Source organism: Orcinus orca, chromosome 9, assembly GCF_937001465.1.
Source record: "Orcinus orca chromosome 9, mOrcOrc1.1, whole genome shotgun sequence".
NCBI classification, from domain to species: Eukaryota; Metazoa; Chordata; class Mammalia; order Artiodactyla; family Delphinidae; genus Orcinus; species Orcinus orca.
Genome location: NC_064567.1, coordinates 57,579,470 through 57,605,216, shown reverse-complemented (window position 1 = coordinate 57,605,216; position 25,747 = coordinate 57,579,470). Strand labels below are relative to the sequence as shown.

Genomic DNA, 25,747 nt, shown 5'->3' with positions numbered 1-25,747 from the left:
GCTGCCCCGTACTAATGGATAAGTTTTTAAATCAATGGGCTTTAGACCAAGCCATAAAAATGAATTGCCAGGGCCCTTTGGGGCCAGGGTGGCAGGGAATTTTAGATACCGCCATTGGCTCAGAGAGCTGCAACTCAATGAAAATGCATGCTTACCCGGTCCCCGTTGGCTCCAGCAGGACCAGGGGCACCTACAGCACCAGGAGCACCCTAGTACCAAAAAGAAAACAATAACAATAACACCCCCATACCGTCAATAACACCCCCATACCGTCAGAAGTGACCCTTGCTGTTTCCCCTTGCTGTGCTTATACAGTGACTGAACACTCTGGGTGGACATCAAGAAAGCCTTTGAAGCATTTCAGTTCTAATTATCAAGACTATTAGAAGCCACTCTCAGGAGGGGAGTACCCTAGTGGTGAAGGTTATGGAACTAAGCCATGGGCAGGTTAGGAACAATGGGGAGATCTGAACTCTCTGCTCTTGTAAAATTCCCTGGAGAGTAGCAAATGACTAGCCTTGCTAAGAACTGTGAGGACTGTGGGAGTTGGAGAAAGGATATGATGAATGTGCCACAGGGAGTTATCAGGCCTGAGGGAGAGGTGAGAAAAGCCCAAGTGGCTTATGGCCTGGAAGAGCCATGATATCAACACTCTAGGTAAGATTATTATACCTTTATGGGATTATCATTGGCATCTCCATGGCATTAACAGTTTATCTTTGGAGGTGCTCTTTGAGTGATAAATTCTTAGGGTATACATTTGAATAAATAGGACCTTATTAGAGGTTCTGGCTTCCTAAAATGTAAGAATTATTGTTTTTTCTAAAGCCCTATGATAAACAATCATTTAATGTTCTATTAAACCTAGAGATTTTGGACTGTAGTTTGTACTCGGTATAGTTAACACTAAGGAAGGTAGAAAATTCAGGCTATGATTTTCAAGGGGATAAGTCCTCATTTGAATTTTTCTTTTGGAACATGTAAACTGATATTATTAGTCGTAGGTCCAGGAAGGAATGGAATACTCTTTTACAAGACTTGAATCCCTCTTTTGTCAGTTCAGTTTTGGAAAGCTTCTCAACTCAAATTGAGTGAAATGTAAAACAAAACAAAACAGAACAAAACAATCTGAGTACCAACAGAATTCTACTCACACGAGCACCATCTCTGCCGTGGCTACCAGCATCACCTCTGAGACCAGTTTCACCCTGAAAGTAAAAAGCAAGAGCAAATGTTTGTTTTCTGACCAAATTTTTGAATCAAAATTAATCCACAGTGTTTTTACAGAAGATGCTATAATACTTTTATTTATTTAAGATCTTTAGTAATGTTTTGATTCCCTACCATTCTATAAAATATTGAATGAGGAAAAAATAATTCAAGGCCCTTTCCAAGTTAGTGTTAAATATTCTTTTCTAATTTCCATACACCCTCCTGAAGCGTAATCAAGCAAGGTACAAATTCATGTGGACAGAATTATAAGGCAACATCACAATGGGCTTCAGTGCCTGATCACTCTTATGGCATAACTAATGCAGCAGCACGGTTGACAGCTGTTCAATATAGCTTCTTCCCATTAATTAGGGCAGGCTGAGGCATTATTGTTAGTGGCATTAAAATGAGCCTCATGTATTACTCAACACCATCTGTTTGCGTGAAATTCCATGGTAGCAAGGAATTTTGCCAGATTAGTGAGTTTAGAAATGCGTAGGTGCTAGGTGGCAGAGGGAAATGTATATAGATAGATATTAAAATGCTACCAGACCACCTGCCAAGAACTGTTAAAAAAAAAAAAAAAAAGTTGACCTTGCACAGCCTTCTTTGTGAGAGTTCATCAACAATATGTATTGAGGTCAAACACTGAGAGGCTACCTTTTCTCCCTTGCCTCCAGGTATGCCAGCCGCACCCCTTTCTCCTGGGAGTCCATTAGGACCAGATGGACCAGCAGAGCCTGGAGCACCAACCACACCAGGTTCGCCCTTGAATCAAACACATGTGAAATCAGTTATTTCTGTGGTACAAGAAGAAAATGAAGAGCCAAACTCTTGAAGCATTCCAATTTAAACATTTAATGGATAGCATGCTCGCCTGCTTAGACACAAAGGAGGCCTACTGAAAGGAGGGAGAATATAACCGAGGAAGATGCTGTTAATGACACAGTGACTAAAGAGAAGAGGGTAGTAGGATGGGTGCCTGTGATTTTTCTATAACCTGCTCCCAGTCCTCTTAAGGGAGTCAGGCATGGGAGAGAAGAGGGTACGACAATGGAAGGCAGAGAGTGAAAAATGCCCACAAACGTTTTTCAAGGTGAAGTCTCTTAGCTCAGACAGGAAATGTGGAAAGAGACCTCATCAACGGGGGAGATGTTTACATTCTAATCTTCTTAAGAGTGTGGACTATAGCTTACATTTTTTTATAAAACCTTACAATTCCACATACTTAAAACCTGTTGACTAGCTCCTGAGATAAAACCCTTTGAAAGTACTTTCTCACAGAACCAATATTTCCTTTCTTACTTCCTCTCTCCCTCTTACCTTATTTTATTTTTTCCAATATCCTTCCATATACCAAAATAGCCTTTTATAGCAAATCTTTACCCCTTAAAGGTAAGAATCAGAAGTAATATGTTACCTTCTCTTTATTGTGGTTGAAGTAATCTGTTTTTCAGAAATGTGTAATTCCATCTATTTTAAGATCTAAACCACAGATTCTATTTTGAAACACAAGTTTTCAGGCTTATGTTTTGGGGATGAATGTACTGTCCAGTTAATTTTTATCATCATAAAATTATCTTATTAAAATTTAGATTACTTTTTGAAATTTTACTTTATGAAGTAGGACGTTGGGGAGGTAAAAGTTCATTCTCTAAAAATAGTGTCCAAATGTATACGATGTTTCTAGATTAAGACAAAAGTATAAATAGTGTGATGAGAAAAGAGTGAAAACCCATACTAATTCATTTATGTGTGTAGAACACTGGGGTTTTGCCTCTTTTGGAATAATTCAGGTCAGTTGGAATCAGATTGTTATTTACTGAGGTGGAAATCATCACAGAACTGGAAATAAGTTAAAAAAAAATCTGAGAAACAATTCATTTACTACTGTAAAGGATTTACTTATTCTAGAGCACACTGGGCCAAACCAGCAATATGTAACAAAGTTTTACCTTGTTCCCATCAGGCCCTGCAGGTCCAGAAGGACCTCGGCTTCCAACAGGACCGGTAGGACCAGCAGCACCGCTTTCACCTGGGGGACCACGCTCCCCCTGTGAAAAGGGGATTAGAAGAAGTGTTACACTGTTCATCATTTTCAGAGATACCATTTTACACATTAGAGTTCACACTTGTTTAGCTTTTGAATCCTAGTTCTGCCAAATGTCTAGTTTACTAGCAAATTATAATTATTTTTCCCTTAATTTCTCTACTAGTAAAATGAAGGGATGGGATGAGATAATCTCTAATGTCTCATTCAGCTCTAATGTTCTATGGCTACAACTCCAAAATTTGTTGCTTTTAGAGTGTAATATTCAACTTTTGGAATTCATTTCCTTTTTTTGTGATAGGTCCATAGGTAAAAATAGATGCCAGTTATGCACAGTACCATCATTTTAGGTGAATAGCAATGCCAGATGTAAATAAGATTAGATATTTCATATCTATGCTCTCTTTATACAATTGCATGCAATAGTGATATAACAGCTATAATATAGTTAACAGAGAATATATGTATGAAAATGTGTGTATTTGTATGTGTGTCTATCTTTCTATCTATCTATCTAAATATTTCCCAATTTGCATGTAAATATCACTACAACATAGTATTCTATGGTCCAGAATATTTAACATTTAAGCCCACATTGCAACTGTTTCAAAGGCCCTTGTCATAATTTGGTTCTATGATACTATGGTTCTATGACAGTAAATTTGTTTGGGCATCCCAGCTATATGGTAACTAGCCACATAACAATATACTTTAGGGGCCAACTAATCTTTCCAGTTATTCTAATGACCACAGACAAATGACATCAATTTATTTAATATTTAAAATAAAAGTAGGCTCATGATTTCATCTTTTAGACTTTGAACACCAATACACATTGGAAAAATTGATTTTAAATCTTAGTAAGATATTACTTTTCCTTAGCTCAGGTCGAGCCACTGTCATAAATATATCATACTTGTTTGTATAAATCACTGAATATAATACCTATATTAGTTCATTTATGTTTCTTATAATCCTGTGGTTTTTAAATAAGAAATATGAGCAATTACATAAAAAGTCTACTGTCAATTTAGAAATTGAATATTCTCTGCAGATTATGTTTGACTACAGAAGAGTGTCAGGAATTTGCTGTTACAAGGTCACCAATAGTTTTTAGGAGAAGGCACCATTTGTTTTAAAAACATTGCGAGAAGTTTATGAAAGTTAAGTAACACTTACTCTTGGACCAGCAGGACCAGGGAGACCAAATTCACCAGGGATACCCTAGGCAAAACATGAGAAAAAATAAAGTGTGAAACTTATGTATGTTCTCTAAATCCACATATGTTTATGATATTTAGAAAAGTTTTGAGAGTGAAATAAAGCCCGATAGGCTCTACCTACATGAGTGTATAAGTACACAGGCTATTAGGAACAAGAGAGCTTTCAGTGGTGTACGGAAAGATTTTAAAAAAGTGAGAATTTCACTGATATTAAATATATATCTATCCTAGAACCTGGTATCAGAAAATTTTAGTCTCTCATTATTTGGTTTATTGCTTTTTAAAAAGTGAAAAAAGACTATCTCCTTTGATAATATAATAAATAATGATGATGAACAATATCAGACATTGCCTATTTTTAGTTATATAACAGACTGCTTTCTTAATAGAAATGATCATATTCTGCACATTACCTAGTTAATTGTATACCCAAGTGTATCTCCTTTATTACTGACCAGCTGTCTCCTTAATGTGCCCCACTGTTGACAAAGGAGAGCAGGCCACAGAATGTAACTGAATTGAGGCACATTCATCACAATTACAGAAAAAATGACTCAGAACTCATGCCCTGATTGTGAATAGCAGTGTCATGTCTGAATGCCAAGAAAAACATTAAAAGCAATTTTTCAGGGTCTAGTTTGATGGAAAATCAGTGCATTTATTTTTTTTACTATGGAGAGGGAAATAATTTGTATTTTAACATTACCAAGAACAATACAAAAAGTAAGGCTATTAAATGGAATGTTCATGATATTGTACTTCCATAATGTGATGTTTCATTCAATCCTTAAAACAAAGTAATTTGAATGAAAATGAGTAACTTGGCTCATTCTCTCCATCAGTACCAACATATGTAGAACACTATCATTAACATATGAAATATGAAGTTTCCTTTTGCATATTATAATTGCACTGCAGTAGGGTATTTAACAGAGGGAAAGTCCCAAGTTTAGGCGAATTTACTATCACTTGCTTTACTCACCCTTTCTCCTGCTTTGCCAGCTTCACCAGCTGTACCTGCAGGGCCAGGCAGACCCTAGATGAAAAAAAGACAAACCTCAATCTTTATGGCTATATTTGGGGGATTTTCTAATAATTGTTTTTTTGGGGGAAATACCTAATATCAACATGATCACTAACTATTATGTGTTATTAAAGGATTACAGAAAAGTTTGCCTTGAAAAAATGTACGCTTCTTTGCTTCAGTTCTGAAACCACGTACTGTGTGGTGGGGAGAGTGTTATAGTTATTTACAGCTGGAGAGTCTGACCAAAAGCAGTAGTCTGTATGTTTTAGCTGACTTACCTGGAAGCCTGGAGGACCAGCGGGACCCTGTTCACCTTTTCCACCTGAGACACCCTGAAAGTGATAGGAAAGATTACATAAATAGAGATATATGCCACCATTGCTATCGAGCTACATAACTTTTAGACTGGAAAAAAAGAGATGGCCATTTTTGTAGGACTAGATTCATTTTAGTGCAAAATAGAGCAAGAGTGAGAGAAATACTCACCTGTGGTCCAGGAGGTCCCTGAGCACCATTGTTTCCATCAGGACCTGGAGCACCCTAAAATGTTCAACAGAAAGGCTCAGAGTTAGTTGCCTGTGAGTCAGACAATTTAAGATACCCCAAAGCCTCCCTCATGTATTACTTCCTCACAACAAAGCTTGTTATTTCAGCATGAATTGAACACATTGTGGCCAAGGCCCAAATACTACCTACTAACTTGTGATATGGCTCATAGGAAGTCCATGGATGAAGGGCAATTTATGAAAGTCAGAGAATGCTACTAGCATACTCATAGCCTTTTAATCATAAAATGAATTAAATAAAAACCAAATGCATCCATAAATATTTTTGACTTAATATACATTCTGATTCATCATAGCTCACTGCCTTATAAGTGTGGTTAAAGAGAAAAGACATTTTGTGATGGTAAAAGGAAGCTTGGGGATGCCATCTTAGAAAGAAAGTGATGGAGTGATATCAGATGGCCTCAAAAGATGTGTATCCTACGTGAATACTATGTGGATAGAGCCGCATAGAAGTTAGTACCTACCCGAGGACCGGCAAGACCAGCATGACCTTTTTCACCATTTTTGCCAGGATCACCCTATAATAAACATTAAAAAAAATACATTTAATGTCAAATTAACCATGACAATTTTGAAATGTGAATTTCTTGCCTTTTTTCTTTTTTTTAGATTCCTAGTCCTTGAATTCTGTTATTTAAGGCATGATCCATCGTCATGCAGCTCCAGATACAATAAAGTACACTTATGTCTGCAGGAGCATATGACTCAAGATGTGGATTTTCAGCAGGAACAATGATACACTGGAGGTCAACTTTTGTTGTGGTAAGTGGCTTGCAGTTTTCTTGTGTTGAAAGGAACCCCCTTGAGGTAGAGTGGACTGAGGCAGGAGAGAAATAAGAGTTCTGGTGAAATGTGGCAAAAAAGTGCCAAGGGAGAAGAGGTTCTGGTGATTCTTACAGTGGGGCCTTTGGGTCCAGGGAATCCGATGTTGCCAGGCTCTCCTCTTGCTCCAGCTGGGCCAATTGGTCCAGGCCTGCCATCAATACCAGGGAGGCCCTGAAACCAGAGTTTATTTAAAGTTTACTCAGCACAGGATCTCACAACCTCAAGCTTGTGATGCTGCCACAGGATGAAACAGAATCATTTTCTGATTGTATAGAGCTTCCTGTATAAAGTGTCAATAAATTACGAATCCACTTTCCTTTTCTAAATAGGATGTCGGTACATGCACATCCAAGTCAATCTCATATGTACACAATTCCCTCTTTCTCCTCTCTTTTCATACCCTTGTCACCCGCTTCAATATTCCCTGCCATGTTTTTCTTTTTCCTTCTCTCCTTTTGCTCCTGTGTTCATTTGGACTCTGTAATTACAATCTATTACTTTGCATTCTCAGATATGTATGTGGCTAATATATATTTTCAATGTGTTCACATATAAATAAGCTACAGGAAACACTTGATAAGGGTGCAATAAGTGTCCTTGAAAATATAAGCGATACTTACCATCGGACCTTCTTTACCAGCTGGGCCAACATTTCCAGGGGAACCAGGAAAACCCTATAAAATAAATGAGGATGCTTTCCTATTGGCACTCTAACACATATACTCAAGGCTCCAATTAATTGAAATCTCACAAAAGCACTTTCCCCCCACTTTTTGTTTGTTGACTGGGGCAAAACATTAGGGGTATTAGCCACTAGCTGGGAGGTATGAAAGAGCTCTGAAAACTTTCTTCTTTCTATTTTTAATGCCTTTCCTTTTACTGAATTTTAGTGCAACTGATCCATTTAAAGATATCTCAAGAAACTGTTGAGCAACATACTATATGTGCAAAATGTATATATTTTTTTACCTCAGAATAGAAAAACAAATACTTTTAGTAAGTAATTTTCAAAGTGGATTTTTTAAAATTGCTATATTTGGTGTCTTTATTACTTGTTTATGGTACAATGACAGTTGATACTCATCCGTAAGAGATAATGGAGGCAAAAAATTACTCTATTGCTATGGATTAGAGTGTCTACAGATCTAAAGGTCATTTCTCCATAGCTACTGTGATGCTGAATACATTACAGCACTTTGTGATCGCTGGAAAAATGATTCACTTATGAATCTAATAAACTGATAATGTATAGTCCTAATATATTTCATGAACACCTTATATAAAACTCACAAATTGAGATAAAAGATTCATGCTGATAGGAGAACCAACCTAATTTGGATATATTAAAATAAATCTATTCTTCCAAAAACCTCACAGCCATTGTATCAAGTAATAAATAGGAAATTTATGAACTAACGAAATTCGTCAAAATATCTACTGGGCTTTGATAAAGTTAAATTAAAAAGGGAACCATCAGCAAGTCTACCAACAAATTAATTTTTGGTTTTTTTAATTGTTGTCTTCAAATATTAATCATCCCTTTAGGAAAGGAAACAGTGCTAGGTGTGACTTGCTCAAAATCAATCTGAAACTTACTCGGGGTCCCATGAGGCCAGGCTCTCCAGGGCGACCAGAATCTCCACTGGGACCTCGCACACCAGCAGGGCCAGTTCCACCACGACTACCATGAGGGCCCTATTAAAAAGAAAGGGGAGGGGAGGTTGTTAACTCCAGTGACATACCCACGGCCAGAAGCATCAAGTTCCTTCCCAGGATGTGAGTAATAGACAATTTACCATGACACCAGCTCTGCCATCGGCTCCAGGAAGACCACGAGAACCAGGATTTCCCTGTAACAAAGTACATGAAATAGAAAAGAATTGGAGAGTATCCTTATATCAGGTAGGGCAGAATTTATTGAAACATGGCATGCATGCAAGAAATCTTGATGACCTTAAGGGGGAGATACAATTACAAACCAAACCAAAAAACTTCATCCAAACCCCAAAGGACTGTGTGGAGGAAACCTTCTGCAAAAGTAGGTCAACATTGTTTCCAGACCAATTTTATAACGTATCAAATTGAGAGTCAGTGATTTAATAAAGCAGATGGAAAGCAGATGTTTCCTTCATCTAGAAAATGCACTCAGCAATTCTGACCAGTTCCCAATGAATGGGTGCCTCTGGTGTGTCTGGGTGTCAAGAGCATTTGGAACCTACCCTCAGCCCAGGAGGTCCTGGGGGGCCAGCGGATCCAATTTCACCAGTGGTGCCTCTCTTTCCTTCTTCGCCACTGGGACCAGGAGGACCTGTGGGCCCAGCAGCACCCTATTTAATGAAAAAACAAAAGAAGGGGTCACAGGAAAAGTAAAATTTGTGTTCATATCTAGCTAGAAAAAAAAGTAATAACTTAAAAAAAGTGAAAGTATTACTTTTTGGATTGAAAAAGTAGTAACTCCATAAAATTGTGATTATAGAACTACTTACGGGCTCGCCCTTGTTGCCACTCTCTCCTTTGGAACCAGCTGGACCAGGCTCACCCTAGGGTCCAACACAAAACAGTGGTCAAATGACAAACATTTGTCACAACTCTCTGGAAGACAAACATCAGGGGCTATTTACAAATCGAAGTAAAGAGAGCTTTAGTTCTCTAAGAAATATGCTCAGTTCATATTTAAACGACCTACAGGGGAATGGTCTTGGTTGAAAGGACAAGACTGATATAATAGAAGTGTGCCTCACTGACCTTTGGGTACTGTTCTAGGATAGCAGAAGGGGTGTGTCTGTGTGTGTGTGAGGGAGAGAGTATACATAAGTGTGCCTGAACTTACAGAAGAAATACACACTGAAAACGCTAAGGAAGAAATAAGGATAAGACGACAAGATGAAGTCTAGATGGGGATGAAGTGATGGTAGAGCTGGTATTTCAGAATGATGAAAGCATCAGCCATGACCACTTACAACAAGTCCTCTGGCACCAGTAGCACCAGCAGCACCAACAGGGCCAGGAATACCCCGGGGTCCAGGGAGGCCAGGAGCCCCAGCAACGCCTGGAAGGCCCTGGGAAAGAAACGCAGCATGGTCCCTCATGAGGCAACTGGCAGGAGAGACAGCATCCATTAAAATACCTTTAAAACCACAGCAGCACATTTTAGCCATATACTCACGGCAGCACCCTTAGCACCATGAAGGCCATTGGCTCCAGGGTTGCCCTGTGACGAAAAGGAAGGGAGAAAGATATGGTTCACAGGAGTATTTCTGCTCTTCTTTGACCCCACCTTCATTCTTTTTGTTTTCTTCCTTCTACTCAATGAAGTTAATGACAGTGGCTACTTACAGGAGGTCCAACAGGGCCAGAAACACCTGGAAGACCCACTTCACCACGGGAACCCGCGGGACCAGCAGGACCAGGGTTACCGACAGGTCCAATTTCACCCTAAAAACAGGAATGACATTGAGGCATTAGTCAGCAAATAATGAAATAGCATATCTCTGTTTTTAGGTGGCCAAGTTTTATGAAGGTTCTTCAGAATTACAATAATTTCCCTTATCTGATCTGGTACCACAGGTTGGGGTTTGTGTTCCTACTTTCCTGGCCTGGTTCTGCCATTGGCTACCATTGCTGTCTTCACCTACCTCTGTCTCTCTTGGTAGAGACTCTGGTTCTCAGCCAGTCAGTCCCAGCTAGTTTGGGAGTATCCCAGAGGAACCCCAGGGAATCAGTTTCCATGTTGCCATCTCTACCTATGCTCATAGTGCTTGGGTACAGAGAGATCATCTATTTCAAGTTTAGAGTGAGAAAACTGGTCATTCTGTATCTGAGAAAACTGGTCACTCTGTATCCATTTCGAAGGAGGGACTAATTAAGCTGCCTGTTCTGTAATTATCTATATGCAAACACAGTCCCTATCTTTCACATCACAATAAAATGTTTATCAAGGTAATGACAATGGTCACCAGCATTTTTACCTTGGGGCCAGGAGCACCTGGGAAGCCTGGAGGGCCAGCAGCCCCAAGAGGACCCTGAAATCAAAGAAGAAGGTGGAAAGAAGTTTCCTCTCAGCGAATTAACAAAACAATGGGATAGGGAGGGTGGGAGGGAGGGAGATGCAAGAGGGAAGAGATATGGGAACATATGTATATGTATAACTGATTCACTTTGTTATAAAGCAGAAACTGACACACCATTGTAAAGCAATTATATTCCAATAAAGATGTTAAAAAAATAAAAATAAAAAATCAAGTTATTAGTGGAATGTTTAACAAAATACAAGTATGACCTGTGCACTAAAGCCTACAAAACGACATTGGAAAAAGAAAAGCCCTAAATAAAGTGATCATCAATTGAAAAAAAAAATTAACAAAACAACAACAGAAGATTGAAGTGGCTTAGAGTGGCTTGATCTTACTTAATGTTGGCAAAGAGAAAACTGACAGCTAATCTGTTGTCATTGGTATGTTATCGAAGGGAAGACATTCCAGGTATCCCAGGTGAGGTAGATTTTACTTTATTTATCAATTACAAACCTCAGGGATAGTAGTTCTTATAAATAGAACCTTTAAATGACCTCTTAGAACGTTTGGTAAGGTGTCTAAAATGGTGTTATTTCATAGGGAATTAATAAAGAAGATAGCTCCCATCCCACACTCTCAGTCCCTTCCAAATTCCTCGGTGTCACCACTTACAGCAGGACCCACAGGACCCACACTTCCATCACTTCCACGGGCACCCTATGAAGAAAATAAAGAAAAAAGTCGAGTGGAAAGTTAAATGGAGCCTATTAGAAGATTTTTAAAAAGAATAAAAATGAACAAACGTGGAAGCACTCACAGCTGGGCCAGGGGCACCGACACGTCCTCTCTCACCAGGAAGCCCACGAGCTCCCTAGAAGCAGAAATATTTCCATTGAAATCCAGAATGCTAATTTAAGAAAAAGTTGCAGGCATCATTTCCTTTTTCCAATTTCCAACATGCACAAGAATCCACTAGAAATAAATAGGTCTTGTTCTAATTCCAACTAAAAGGTAATGATTTCAATTAACTATGCAGAAGGCTATTAGAAAAATATCAAAGAATACAATGCCAAGGGAAATGGTAATTAGCAAAAACATTAAAGAAGTTCCAGCTTGCAAAGAGTGTACACATTTTTGATTTATAGTAAAGTAATCAATACTTACTACTTGACCTGGAATTCCATTTTCACCAGGGGCACCAGGTTCACCCTACATGGAAAAGAAAGATTGAGTTTTTTTCATTATATATATTAATTATTTTCTTCTGATTTGGTAATTTTTACACTATTACTTCAACTTCAACCATTCATATATTTTGTAACATTTCTTACATAGATTGTTTCTCAATTATGCCAATCACATGCATTTAAAAAATTTATAAAATATGGGTTTTTATTTAGATAATACCAAATATCACAGAATCAGGGAGATGTGGTCTAGTGTTATTCACCCTTTCCCCAATTTTCCCCTTAGATTTTGGATATCATTTAGACTAGGCTTATATATTAGCAATGATAACATAAAAAGAGATGATAGGATAAATTGCTTTCAACATAACCATATTTACCCTCTTTAAAGTTATTTTGAACACTCAATATTTTTATTTTTATAAAATATGCATGAAAAATTAAAGCTTCATAATATTTTATAAAACTGTCTTATTTACTTCCAATCTACATTCTTTTTTTTTTTTTTTTCCAATCTACATTCTTATCTTGAGTAAAAACCATGTTGGTGGGGTAGTGGTGGTAGTGATGGTGGGGTAGTGGTGGTAGTGATGCTGGTGCTGGTGGTAATTTAATACAATGGCACATGAAAAGGAACTTTCCTTCAAGATGATCTAATTTAGATATAGAGGAAACCTGGTTTTCGAGACCATTTAAGGACCCTTCATTTCTAGGATTCTATCTGAAGTGTATTCTTTGTGAGTAAGCACTAGAGTGGGAGTCAGGAATTCTAGCCTGTGCCCTTCTAACTTCTAGATGTGTGACTTTGGGCAAGTCATTCACTCTCTCTAAGCCTCAGTTTCCCTCATCTGAAAAATGAGAAGGTCTCCAAAGCTCCTTGCAGCCCTAACATTTTATGATGCTGTGATCAGTAGTCTGAGCTCTTATATTAGGCTCCAGGGAGAATGAGTTTGACCTTATCCATTGGTGTGGCAGCTGGAAAGTTAGAACGGATTCTCCATATTCATGTTCATTTCTGGTCCCACTAGTATTCCTTACTCATTAATTTGTGATTACGTTGGTATTCACTTTAATATCACATTATCTCCTTAATAGGAGAGAGAACATTTTATAGTTGAAAATGCTGTCAGAGAAGAGCCCAGCCAAGAGATAACACACTTCTGAGACTTTAATTACCTAATTAAAATTTTTTTGAGTGTGCACAGATAAATCACAGGAAAGAGGTTGAAAAGTATATTGTGACATGAATGTACCCATCTAATTAGTGCATGGCAAAGGAGAATTTACTATTTAAAATAACATAGTGTTCTAGTATCTGATTATATGTTTATTTACTTTTATTTTGGCTGCAGAGATCGACTAAAATTATAGGAGGAAAGGAAATGGAGGAAGAAATTATTGACATGTTTTTTAATCTCAATTGCTTAATAGATATTGAATTAAATAAATATTATTAATAATTGGCCTTTTGTTACAGAATCCCATAGTCCTCACCACTGAAGGATTTAAAGTATTGAAAAGGAAATAAGATATGCTTCAGAATATGATTAGCCTTCAGTAAAAATATACTTTCTGATGGCGATGGGAAATTACAATCAATTTTTTAAAAATTTTTTTAAAAACAGTGCTTCTGATTTAGTATTTACCTTCACACCTGGAGTACCAGGCTGTCCCTTCAGCCCGTCCAGACCATTGTGACCCTGAAAGGCAAATCCTTATTATTAAAATGCTATTCCATTACAGTGTTTGGTCAACTCAAACATCTTGTATCTTTGCAGTTAATATCTCCTGCGTGAATCTTCTGACTGCTTCTGTAGAATGGAGTCCCATTGCCCCAGCTCCCAACAAACTCCCTCTGCTGCCCTAGGTAAGTCACTAAACCTCCCTACACTTGAAAGGGAAGGATAAAGATCTAGATGCTCTCTCATGTACTTTCCATCATTAATAATTTTATGATCTTCAGAGGGCTTTAAATACCTCTTAAGTTATACCCATTTTATACCATTTTCCCTGTAGGGATCCTCCTTTCTTGGAAGCTATGAACAGACTTAAAAAAAAAAAACTACACCCCACTTTACTTTCCGGCCCCCTTACCCTTTAACTCTCTCTCCACTCCGGCAAATTCCAGGAATTTGGAAGCAAATATGTGTCATCCAGGAGTTTAAATATAGTTGAGGTTTTTACTAAAAGTAATCAACATTTTCTCTTCTGTGGGTAAAGAATGTGCTCACCCTAATGCCCTTGAAGCCAGGGAGTCCAGGCGTTCCAGGGAAACCACGAGCACCCTTAAAAAGAAACATAGAAGACGACGAATGACATTTTTGTCCTAAATAAAAAGACGATGATTTCTTCCCTCCAAAGTGTTTCTTCTCATCAAAGTCCAAGCTTGGAATCAAAGACTAGTATATGTGTAAGCACAGAGCAGCAAATAAGTTGCTCTAATTTGAGTAACTAATACTATGGTACTTGTAGAACACACAATTTAGTTGTTTAAAGGATGCTCACCATCATTAATATTACATTATTTGCATTAATAAAACCTGTATGCATTCTTAACTAGGCTCCTTTATTTGTCAGATGCCTTCAGTGAGTGTTATAAGTATGACTTCTATGTTGCCACTTAGTCTGATTCTAGTTTTAGCAACAATCTTATATACGAGATACCTCTGATGTTTGGACTATATACTGTTGTAAAAAAATCTCACCTGTGGCCCAACAACTCCTCTCTCACCAGGTCGTCCAGGTTTTCCAGGGTGACCCTAAAACATGAAAGCATCATAGGGTAAACCCTTTCTTGGTAAACTATCAGATGATAGTCGGTGCATCTTGGTTTTTACAACAGGGAAAAAAGGCATCATGTAAAAATGTGGATCCAAATATATATTTAATTAACAATTATATTTCCTTAAATATAAGAAAATTAATTATTATTTCATTAAAATGTTATTATCCATATGGGGAAAATTATGTCAGGCATATTCAGCTTTTGGCAGAATACTTAATTTGAATCTAGAAATTCTGTTGAGGCAGGAGTATTTAAATGGCATTTGGAAATGCTTACGAGTAAATACTTACATCCTCACCAGCCTTGCCAGGAGGGCCAGGTGGACCACGAGCACCTGCAGGACCCTAGGAAAAATGGGAGACCCATTGTTTTGTTAATGCTATATTAAGAAACTTCTTGAAAAAAATATTTATCACAAAGGGGGAAAAGTACTCACAGTTTGACCAGGCTCACCAGGCTCACCAGGAGGTCCTTGGAAACCTTGAGGGCCCTAAGAAAAAACAGTATGTCACATTCCAAGCCTTTATTTAATTCTCTGTCTTTTTTACATAAGAGAGATTACAAGCTTTCGGTACTTACAGGGACTCCAGATGCACCAGGAGGGCCTCTAGGTCCCATCAAACCCTGTAAAGAGGACAGATATAGTTAGCCCTGACAAGTCGTCATGGCCTCGGGTTGGGTTAGACAGGACTAGCTTAGTAGTGCCATAGACGTTTTGTGATGGACAAATGAACAGAATTGTCCTGGTCTCATTTCACAGTTTTTGTTCCTCTCAAGGAAGCATTTAAGGACCCAAGTTTCCTCCCCTGTTTTCTCTGCCTTTGCTTTCACCTTTGCCCCTCCTAATCCAAATCAGAACTCAGGTAGATGAGGTGGCCACAGGTTGCTTCAAGTTGTGCACAATTGGGCATATTGAGATTGCTCTAATGCAATGAAGTGACTCAGTCTTTGCACAGTACAGAATATACAACTGCCGTTCATGCAGCTGACGAAGCATTTCCATTTGGATTTCCTTATCATATGTCATCTCCTCATATCATACTCAGCTAAGAAATTGATATTTTTATTGCCACAAGGGGCATAAATTGAAAAGGATCAAAAGTCTTTCTTAATGATTAGAGGGAGGTTTGTTATAACCTTACAACTCCTTTAAGGGCTATTGGTGACTGATGAAAATGTCAAGCAAAAGTGGATATAGTAAGGGGTGAAGGAAAAATAAAATATTATTGAAACATCCTACTGGAAGAATCTATCATATGCTACTATTATTGAAAATATGGCCCAAATGACAGCAGATTGTTTTCGCCTTTGTTCTTCATTCTGTAGCACACAGAGTAAAACAGAGTGTTACTAGTTTGGAAGCTAAATACACATTGTGACTCCCCTTTGCAAGGCCTGTGCAAACTCTTCTGTAGGGGCCATTCCTCTAATGCTGAATATATTGCACAGACAAGTCTCAGTTAATTTGTTCACGACACATCAAGCATGGGGACTCTGCAGTCAAGTCTGCCCCACTGTATTAATGCCTAGAGTCAAATAATATGGATTTTATTAAAAAGCTCATCATCTTAATTATGAGTTATTTATTTGGTTTTAGAAATTGTTTCAAAGTTAAAAGAAACTGTCACTTTTCAATCAAAATAATATTTTTAGGTGTCCATTAAAAATAATTTTCCTTGACACCATGAATTTTTAATTATATTTATTCATTTTTCCATGTATTTGCAACAATTTCATTTACATAAAAGGTAGTTTATTTTGTGGAGGCTGTGAGATGGATGATGATTATTCATTAATTCAGAGAAGGACCCTGTGGGGTTTTATAGTTATTGATTTTCCAACATGGAAATTTATTTTAATGCTTTATTGCTGCCTACCTCTCCTATTTGTGAAACATATCTGTTGATTACATATGTCTGTGAATGTGCAAGCTTAAATTATATTTCACTGATATTTAAAAGTAAAACACTCTGCTATATGCCCCCCAGAGAGATGTTCCAAAGTCAGGGGAATCTGAAATCCATATTAATTTTCCAGGCTTATGTAGGCTTTTTTTTTTTTAATTAATGCTTTACTTTTTTTTCTTTTTAGCTTCTTCTTGAGATATAGGTACTGCTTTAAAACTGACTAATGTCCAGCATTAGCTGAAATGGCTGATTTCAAATATCCAATATAAACAAAGCCAAAAGAAAATCTCTACTTCTTCATTTCAGATATGAATGTTTTAAATTACCATGCAAAATCAGGAAATTGGAAATCATCAATTAATGGCATATTACTTCTCAAGTGAGAGTTTTAATTTACAGAAAATATCGTCTTGCCCTTACCGTGTATTAGCTTATTGCGGACCATTAGCTCCAGCAGAACATCTTTTGAAGACAGAGCACTGAATGCATTGTCCAGGTAAAATTTATATTTTAAAGACTATCTTAACTTGGGCATATAAATACCTTTGTTTGCAAACAATTAATTAAAAATCACTAAATTATGTGTGGGTATGTACTAAACTGCAGTGTTTAATCAACTTAACATTTTTATTTCCAGCAATTTTCCCCTCTATTTTTTACATACTAGTATATATTTTGCATGCTCATATCAGTTTTTTTTCCCCCTAACACATCTCACTAATGCTTGTTAGAAGGTTTACTTGTTAAAGATAGACCATCATCATCATAGTCATATTCCCTCCTATACTGATTTATAATTAGACTTTAAAAAAGAATTTTTTATCAAGGTGGATAAAAAGAAACATTTCTTATGTTGTTAATTCCTTGAGGGAGGGTGGGAATCTGTCATATTCACTGCTATATCCCAAATGCATAATATAGTTTGGGTCTTACCGAAGACCAACTTGGTAAATACTTGTTAAATAAAGTAATGTTTTATTCAAGTACTGGATACATGAGCCATGATGTTGAATATCAGACATCTTGCCTGGCATTCTGTCATTAACCACATATATGACCTTGGGAAAGGGCTTAAACTCTCTACCTAGAAAATGAACGGGCTACTCTAGAACTTGCTGATCCTTTCCAGCAAGTTCATAGAACTTAATAGTTCTGCGTCTCTGTGGGTTGCTTCAAATTCGAGGCAATGTTAAAGTGAATAAAAAAATTAGAGTGATTACTTTTCTGAATTAAGTTGGTTTACCTAAATTATGATTACTACGTCCAGAGATTATTTCTTGGATATATAAATATCTGATCTATCCTAAGGAGGCATGTTTGTAGAAAAAATCAAACCCCCTAACCTAGGCTTAGATTTTTATAGATTTGAATACAAAGAGAGCTGCTGCTTTTATCTGATCTGAGTATTGAGTATTAAACTAGGTAGCTAAATAAATGGCAATGTGAAATTTAACATAAAGTAAATTCTCTATTCAGTAATTTTTTGGCTAGATAAAAAGAGATAAGCATACCATTGGTCCAGGGCCGATTCCAACTCCTTTTCCATCATACTGAGCAGCAAAGTTCTAGATGGGGGAAAAAAAAAAAAAATATATATATATATATATATATAAAAATAACTATTGGCCATGTAGTTCATTTTCTCATTCTACTAAAGATTTTTCTGTTATTGTTTAAAAGGAAGCAGTATTTCTGACATAATTATTAGTTTAGACTTCCATATTGAGCTAAATTCCTAAAAATTCAGGAGAGATACAAGTTTAAAATTTAGTCCACACCTAGTTTGAAATAGGGAGCTTCCCTACCTTATTTTTGAAACTTTTCCTGCCCTGTTAACCCTCTCACTCAAATCCCCACCCCCTACCTGTACACTGAGGAAGACAGTTTTCTAAACTTTAAAAGTCAGTGAGGGCCCCTGATAAATTAAGCAGAACCCAAGAGAACAACTTTATATTTCTACCTGTTGCCCTGCTCCTCCATGACTACACAAAATGACTAAGAGACCTTTTTCTTGCTGTAGTTTCAAAAAGGATATAAAGAGTTTTAAAGTTTAGAGGAAAATTAAATTAAAATGCCCCTTGGAAGATTAAACTTTTAAAAAATAGTTCACAGTAATAGCTTTACTGTTAAAGATCTCTCTTACAGTGGTAGACCTATTAAGAAAGGTGCTTTTTAATGCACTCAGTAGATAAGCAATCATAATAAGATCTTTGGGGGAGAAAGGTCTTATTTTACTGGCGTACAGTTGGGTATTAGAATCAGGCTTCTGATTCATAGTGCTAACCAATTAAGCAAATATGTTTTCCTTCCTGCAGTGAGGCCATTTGGCGCTCATACCATTGTTAAAGCATAAAGCTAAAAGAAGATATTAATGAAAAAGAGAAATGTACTTTTCTCAAATTAGTTTCAAGCAAATTAAACCAAAAACTGCTTTGAATGTTGGTTCAGTAGACTTCAAGCCAAGGAGAATAAAAAGAGTAGGATGTTTGTGAAATTGCTTAAGATCAGGGATTTCATTTATAATTCAATCTAATCAAACTTTTTAATAATGCAACACCTCTTATTTGTGCCCTACTGATAAAAGATATTAAATTCCCAAATTAAATAATGGTCACAAGGGCTGCAGCTACCTTCAGCGAACACAAAGACCTGTCCTGTAATTGACAAGGGCTCACAAAGACATCGGGCAAAGCAGAATCTTGAATGAAGAAACCAAAGAAATGAAATAAAATACTATACTAATATCCAAATAGCAGACTCTCCCTTAAAACTACTAAAAATAAATTCCACAATGAATCTTCTTCCAACACAGGTGTAAGAAACTGAAGTTAGCTAAAAGTTAAGGATACTTAAGACACCTTACCCCACCAAGACCAGGGGGACCAGGAGGACCAGGTGGACCAGGTGGGCCTGGGATACCATCATCACCATCTCTGCCTGGTGGGCCTGGCGGACCCTGTTATGTAAAAAGTGAATTAAGTCAGGGTTAGACAGACTCCACAGAAACCTAAAGGAGACCTCAGAATACATGTGGTAAGATCAGTTGGTCAGAATGTACAAGTGGTGTGGAAATTTAAAATGCCATATTTGCCACTATTGACATGTGTCTATTTTAGAAGGAGGTTTAGCAGCTGGTGTCCGAAGAAGACACAAGACAGGATAGTTCCTCTTGGAAGAGGACTATGTCAGCCATTGGATATTAATTCATAACGGAGCTCCAGTATTCAAATGAAGATAAAAATTATAGCTAAAATTTATAGCTATAAATTCATATGGTTAACAGTGCACAGTGATGTACTGTGTACATTGATTGTCAGTTTCTGACTGATGAACTTACTCAATTGTTTTGGTATGTAATGTGTGAAAAGCAGGTTAATTGATATGATAATTAATAGTTATTTTATCACAGTGTAGAAAATCCTGCAGATTTCCTACTATTAACACTATTTATGTTGTTAAAGTAATTTACTGACATAACCCTACCTCTAATAGATTGCTTGAGTGGAATACATTTAAGTCTGCACTTCTCGATGGATACAAGGTATAGGTATTTATATACTGATGAAAGTGTCATATAATGAAACCATGTGGTTATACCTGCCACATAAGCATAGCAAGGAGATCTAAGAATACGATGAATAAAATGCAAGCCTAACTTGTACATTTATTAATTTAGACAGAAACATGTTGTTGGCTGCTGTTTATTATTCCCAGCCTAGATAAGAGATCTTACTTGAAAAGCAAACAAAACATGTTAAAAAGAGAAGGGCCATGTGGTGGTAGGTAGATATATTTCCATTATGTATGTTTTAGACAGGTCAACTAAAAACAAAGAAAGATAGACCATGCAAAGAATATGGCTGTCTGTAATAGTTCTACTTTCTTAAAGGATAATCTTGACCTAAAAAGAATATTGATTATATATAATAATGCTTATTCACTTTCTGTAAGGCATTATTTGCTTTAAAGGTAGGCAATTATTTGGATACATAATATCCTTATAAATTGTCAGTCTCCTGTAGTTTCTAATATGTAGTTATTAAAATATGGGCCAAAGCCCTTTAATAGTTTAAAAATTACACACCCTTTCTCCACGTGGTCCTCTATCTCCAGTTGGGCCCTATGAGGAAGGTAGAAACAGCACAGTAATAAATGTCTAGGCAATTTCCAGTGAATGAGCAAAACATTCGTGATAATAATTAGTCGGTAAGGCTGATCTAACCATAATGTTATTAGATAGTGGCTATAAAAATGGCACAATACAATAGACAAAAGTATTTTGTTTTTATTATAATTACATGTAATTTGTTTAAACTGGGAGATTGGAGGCTATAGTCTCCAGCATTAGGCCAATATCATGACCACTATTTTTAGAAAGATGATTTCTGTGGATAAAATTATCATTTTGTAACATCGATAACAGCATATTTATATAGTCAAAGCCCTTTAAAATAAACTTTTGTTTATCACGTATAATTAACATAATACTCATTCCATCTCCAGAACAAAAACAAGTCTTTTCTTTTCCTTTAGTATGTAAATCACCAGTTGTATAATATAAGTATAATTAGAGATGACTCTGGAAGATAATAAAGCTTTCTTATCTTGCACATCAAAGCTATTTTATTTTATGGTTTAGCTAATGCATATTCATGTGGGCAAAATCTTGACAAAGTATTTTCCTTCTGTAGTGTACCATAAATTTAGTTAAATTGTAAGTTATCGCTGATCATTTCAAGTACTATGGAGAAGTATTGGATTCTTACCTTTCTTGCAGTTGCCTAGAAAAGAATAAGTAAAGGATTATTATGAGGAAGATTATATAAATTTTAAAATGGCTCCCATTTCCATGTAGTGTACAAACATACCTACAGAGTATATATATTTTGCATTACTATTATCGTAATATCTCAAAGCACAATTTTAAATTTTACCAATAAATAAAATAAAATACATATAGAATCCAGATATATACTTATCTGTAATTATGCCTCAAATTCAATTCATGAACTAAGAATTTGTTCATAATAATCTTGCAAATGATTCCAAGGGAGTGATAAAATTCTCTAGCTTGGTGAAGTCTTCTAGTTCGTAGCAGCTGATGCTAAAACCCAAACTTCCACTGGATAATTTACTCTCTTTTCTTATGGGTGTTCGTTTTAGGGTGGTCTTATTCAGTAGCCCCGCCCATTTCAGAAATTGGGGTGGGTACTTTCTAAGGCAGCCAGAAAGGATTGACTACCATAACTCCTGATGATTATTTTGGAAATTCGAGTTGGTCAATATCAATACAGCCTCCTTTTCCTTCCCCACAGAAGACATTACTGGGGCCAAGGCAATCAAAGTCTAAAATAACAAATTCAAAAAATAATTTTACTCACCTCTTGTAAAGCTATAGAGGAAAGGGGAAAGAAAGAAATAATTATTAGTATTATTTCATTGATCACTAGCAGTGACTAACAAATGGGTATATTAGTCTATAAAATTGACTTACCTAATTAAAGGACAAATTGTATTTTTTATTAAGAATATTCTAATGACTTAGAAATTATGCACATCAAAATTATGGCAGGGATCAGCAGGATGATTTGTTTTCAATATTAATATGTAAGTATATTTTGAATTAAATTGTTAATTATTTACTACTTTATAAATGCTGTGAAATATTAATGTGTCTAATGTTTAGTAATTAGAATCACTGAATATGAGCAAAACCAGTATATGAGCAAAACCAGTATATTGATGAGGAAATAATTTGTATTAGACAATTTTTGATACTTAAAAATTTTAAAAGGGGGAAATTTAGGAAAGTACGTTACCTAAAGTTTTTTTCTAAAACATTAACGTTACAGAGTTTGTACCATTCTTAATGTCCTTTTTCAAAAGGTCTAATTTGCAAATAAGTCACCATGAAAATGGATTCATTCGGACATCTGAAATTTTGCTTTAAATAGGTTCACTTAAGTTAGGTAAGGTCATTTTACCAATGTGTATCACTTTTGTCCCCGAGGAAGAATTGCTCTGTATAAATGGAAAAACTGTGGATTAAAGATCTAGAAAAATAATGGGAAAAATACACTAAAGGAATATCCTCCCCCTTTGCCATAATTGCTATAAGCCTTTAAAGACTGAATTCCTCTCCTACGGTATAAAAATTATAGGTTAACACAGGTTTTAAGGCCAAGCTGGCAACAAATGAATCACCCCTAAAAATTGCTTTAATTAGGTGGCCAAGAATTGTGTCATTTGGAGTGGGAACAGCTGCTGCAACAGTCACAGTTCAGGAGGGTGGACCATATCCAGCACCGACATTTAAGGGCAATTTATGAGAATTACTTTTAAATTAGGAAAATGATATGTTTACTTCATTGTGTTCATCAGTAGGAAGAATAATTATGCCTGGACTTGATTAACAGAAGTTCTTATGATTTTGGAAATTTGCCTTTTAATTATTCAGACTGAGCCACTTTGAAGAATGTGTGTTTGGTAACTTTTATTCAGACTGTAGTTGGATGTTGATCAGAAGGTGAATTGCCCTTTGTACCTTCAAACTTTCCTAGGTCTATTTTCATCTTTTCTCTAGGAGACAACTCTTTCCCCCTGCCACCCTCAGATCTCATTAAAAAAAATGAACTTGGTAATATGAATTTGTTCAATGCAACTATTCCTTAGCATTCACAGTGTGTATACTAAAAGTGGATGAAGGGAGAAAACACACATACACACACAAATGCATCAGTAATACACCGTGGCATGTGGGTGGAGCAAACTTTTAGAGTGTTGGGTGTGGCCAGATCCCCCTCTTACCCCATCAAATCAGTGTCTTTGGTAATTAGTCAGCCATTTTCAAGGCAAAACCAGACTGATTTTCTTCATTCTATCTTAACATGGAAATCTGGTCATAAAACCTACAGCTGGAAAGCAGCCTTGGAGTCCATCCAATTTCTATCCTGCATTTTAGAAAAGGCTCGGTTTGACTTGCCCAAGGTCACATGATAAATTGTTGGCATGGGAAAAACCGGGTCTCCTGAATCTCAGATCAGTGTTGCTATTTCCCAACTTGCTATGTTCAGAATGCCTGTCTTTGGGAACATATTAAAGAGATAACTCTGGCTCAACAAAAGGCAGGGCAGATTTTAGCTAAATAATGTTACCATTTCCATGACCAGGTAATGAAATGAGAAGCTAATTTTACTTTTCAGAATGTATCCATTTTTCTTCCCAGAATACACTGACTAGCTATTGGGATTGGCTTCAGTGAGAAATGCAGATCATTCTCTGTATAAACCTGTGGAGTCTTTAAATGGGGATTCCATAGACCTTAAGCCCTGGACCCCTGTGCTCTCATTGTCCCCCTCCAGAGGGCGCCTGGTGGTCGTCATCATCATCATCGTCATCATCATCATCATCCAGACCAGTCTTAAAACACCCAGAAGAGAAAAGCCTTTAGGAGGTGAGTTTTTTTATTACTAAATTAAGGGCTTTCTAAACCAGGCCTCAAGTTTCACAAGGTGGGCATCAGTGCAGTTTTGGGGCCTTTTAGGCTGAGGCCTCTGCCTTCCTTCATCATGTCAGTTCATATCTCATCCTTAAGGAAAAGGATTTCTGCTCCCTTTGAGCTTCACTAACTGGAGGATCCAGATCAAGTTAACAGGTTCACTCTGAGTTGAGAGAAAAGTTCCCTAACTTTTGGCGAGAGTCGAGCCTTTTTTGTTTTCATTTCTAAAGTATTTTCCATGTTTCTCATAAATGCCAGCGTGTCTCCACATGCCAGAGAGCCTTCCCTCCAAGCTGTACCTAGAACTTTGTTAGGTTTTCCTTTTCAGACCAGGTGCCCACCCATCTAACCTCTTTCCCAGACTGCCCGAAACAAGCTGAAGGCACTTACATTGGCATGTTGTTAGGCACGAAGTTACTGCAAGCAGCAACAGAGTCCGCGTATCCACAAAGCTGAGCATGTCTACCACCTAGACATGCAGACTCCTTGTGTCGCAGAGCCCCTGGGTCACCGGCGGAGGTATCACCTGGCGGGCGCAGGCATACAGCCGTGGCGAGTACCTCCAACTTCGCCGAAACCTCCTGCCGCCTTGGTGCTAAAATAATAAAGCCCGGATCTGCCCTATTTATACGGCCAAAGTTTCTCTGGCCCGAGGGTGCTTCCAAAAGCGCTTCCACCAATGGGAGGGCTGGGGCTGGGGGCCCGGGCAGCCACAGCTGGGAGGAGACTGCGGGGGCGCAGAGGAGGGAGCGGAGGGGGGAGGGACGTGGCCACGGGGCTGGCTTCTTAAATTGGTTCCATCCTTTTTGAGGACGTGGACACTTTTGAGGCTTTCAAGGGGAAACTCTGACTCGCTGTCTGCATACCTCCGCCCTCCCCATCTCCCCCGGCCCTCCCCCGCCCTTCCCAAGTTTGGAAACACTTCTGTACACGTCGGAGAGCTCTGCTGACACCGACGTGGGCAGAGTTCTCAGATCTCCGGGCAGCCGGGCAGCTGTAGAAGGGACTGGAGCCCAGAGATCAAAGCAGGAGCTGTCCAGCTCTGCCTACCTGGTGCCCCGCGGGCCACCGGCAGGGCGGACGGCCGGCGGGCGCGGAGGGGGCAGGGGACCAGGGAGCAGGATCCGACTGCGTGGCGCAGCCCGAGGCCGCCCTCCCTCCGCCCCCTCCACCCCGCCCCCACCCCCGCCCAGCTTTTCTCCCTCTCTGGGGCGTCTGTGCGCCCACTTTTTCAGCAGTAACGCTCTCTCTCTCTTCTGGCTCCGGGAAAGGGTGAGAGGGGGGTTCAGTCGGTGGAGGGTTTACTTGGAGTCCGAGGACGCCCACCGTTGGGAGGGTGGGGAGGGAAGAGGGCTAGGGTCAGCGTGGCATCCAGCACCAGGGAGGATGTGCTTTGCACACACCAGACTAGACCGAGCCACGGGAGAAATCATACGACCTCCTCGCTTCCC

At 37.9% G+C, this 25,747-nt stretch overlaps 1 protein-coding gene and 1 long non-coding RNA gene across 2 annotated transcripts in view; one reads left to right on the top strand and one right to left on the bottom strand.

Moving 5' to 3' along the window:
• The window catches only part of COL1A2 (collagen type I alpha 2 chain), a 35,525-nt gene extending 10,619 nt beyond the window's left edge, over nucleotides 1-24,906 (bottom strand). Inside the window, exons 1-34 of the mRNA XM_004265587.4 lie at nucleotides 24,687-24,906; nucleotides 22,180-22,190; nucleotides 21,565-21,579; nucleotides 20,883-20,918; nucleotides 19,662-19,754; nucleotides 18,310-18,363; nucleotides 15,471-15,515; nucleotides 15,328-15,381; nucleotides 15,182-15,235; nucleotides 14,812-14,865; nucleotides 14,338-14,391; nucleotides 13,753-13,806; nucleotides 12,084-12,128; nucleotides 11,737-11,790; nucleotides 11,592-11,636; nucleotides 10,875-10,928; nucleotides 10,243-10,341; nucleotides 10,073-10,117; nucleotides 9,867-9,965; nucleotides 9,393-9,446; nucleotides 9,126-9,233; nucleotides 8,703-8,756; nucleotides 8,503-8,601; nucleotides 7,527-7,580; nucleotides 6,979-7,077; nucleotides 6,546-6,599; nucleotides 5,999-6,052; nucleotides 5,791-5,844; nucleotides 5,468-5,521; nucleotides 4,442-4,486; nucleotides 3,168-3,266; nucleotides 1,873-1,980; nucleotides 1,155-1,208; nucleotides 156-209 (exon numbers count right to left, since the gene is read on the bottom strand). Coding sequence (XP_004265635.1) covers nucleotides 156-209; nucleotides 1,155-1,208; nucleotides 1,873-1,980; nucleotides 3,168-3,266; nucleotides 4,442-4,486; nucleotides 5,468-5,521; nucleotides 5,791-5,844; nucleotides 5,999-6,052; nucleotides 6,546-6,599; nucleotides 6,979-7,077; nucleotides 7,527-7,580; nucleotides 8,503-8,601; nucleotides 8,703-8,756; nucleotides 9,126-9,233; nucleotides 9,393-9,446; nucleotides 9,867-9,965; nucleotides 10,073-10,117; nucleotides 10,243-10,341; nucleotides 10,875-10,928; nucleotides 11,592-11,636; nucleotides 11,737-11,790; nucleotides 12,084-12,128; nucleotides 13,753-13,806; nucleotides 14,338-14,391; nucleotides 14,812-14,865; nucleotides 15,182-15,235; nucleotides 15,328-15,381; nucleotides 15,471-15,515; nucleotides 18,310-18,363; nucleotides 19,662-19,754; nucleotides 20,883-20,918; nucleotides 21,565-21,579; nucleotides 22,180-22,190; nucleotides 24,687-24,756 — 2,079 coding nt within the window. The 5' untranslated portion in view covers nucleotides 24,757-24,906. The remainder of the gene's footprint in view (nucleotides 1-155; nucleotides 210-1,154; nucleotides 1,209-1,872; nucleotides 1,981-3,167; nucleotides 3,267-4,441; nucleotides 4,487-5,467; nucleotides 5,522-5,790; nucleotides 5,845-5,998; nucleotides 6,053-6,545; nucleotides 6,600-6,978; nucleotides 7,078-7,526; nucleotides 7,581-8,502; nucleotides 8,602-8,702; nucleotides 8,757-9,125; nucleotides 9,234-9,392; nucleotides 9,447-9,866; nucleotides 9,966-10,072; nucleotides 10,118-10,242; nucleotides 10,342-10,874; nucleotides 10,929-11,591; nucleotides 11,637-11,736; nucleotides 11,791-12,083; nucleotides 12,129-13,752; nucleotides 13,807-14,337; nucleotides 14,392-14,811; nucleotides 14,866-15,181; nucleotides 15,236-15,327; nucleotides 15,382-15,470; nucleotides 15,516-18,309; nucleotides 18,364-19,661; nucleotides 19,755-20,882; nucleotides 20,919-21,564; nucleotides 21,580-22,179; nucleotides 22,191-24,686) is intronic.
• On the top strand, nucleotides 13,821-24,257 carry LOC125965484 (uncharacterized). The gene is made up of 3 exons (XR_007479393.1): nucleotides 13,821-13,973; nucleotides 17,105-17,294; nucleotides 24,024-24,257. It is a non-coding gene; the product is annotated as an uncharacterized LOC125965484 (long non-coding RNA).
• Nucleotides 24,907-25,747: the final 841 nt, after the last annotated feature.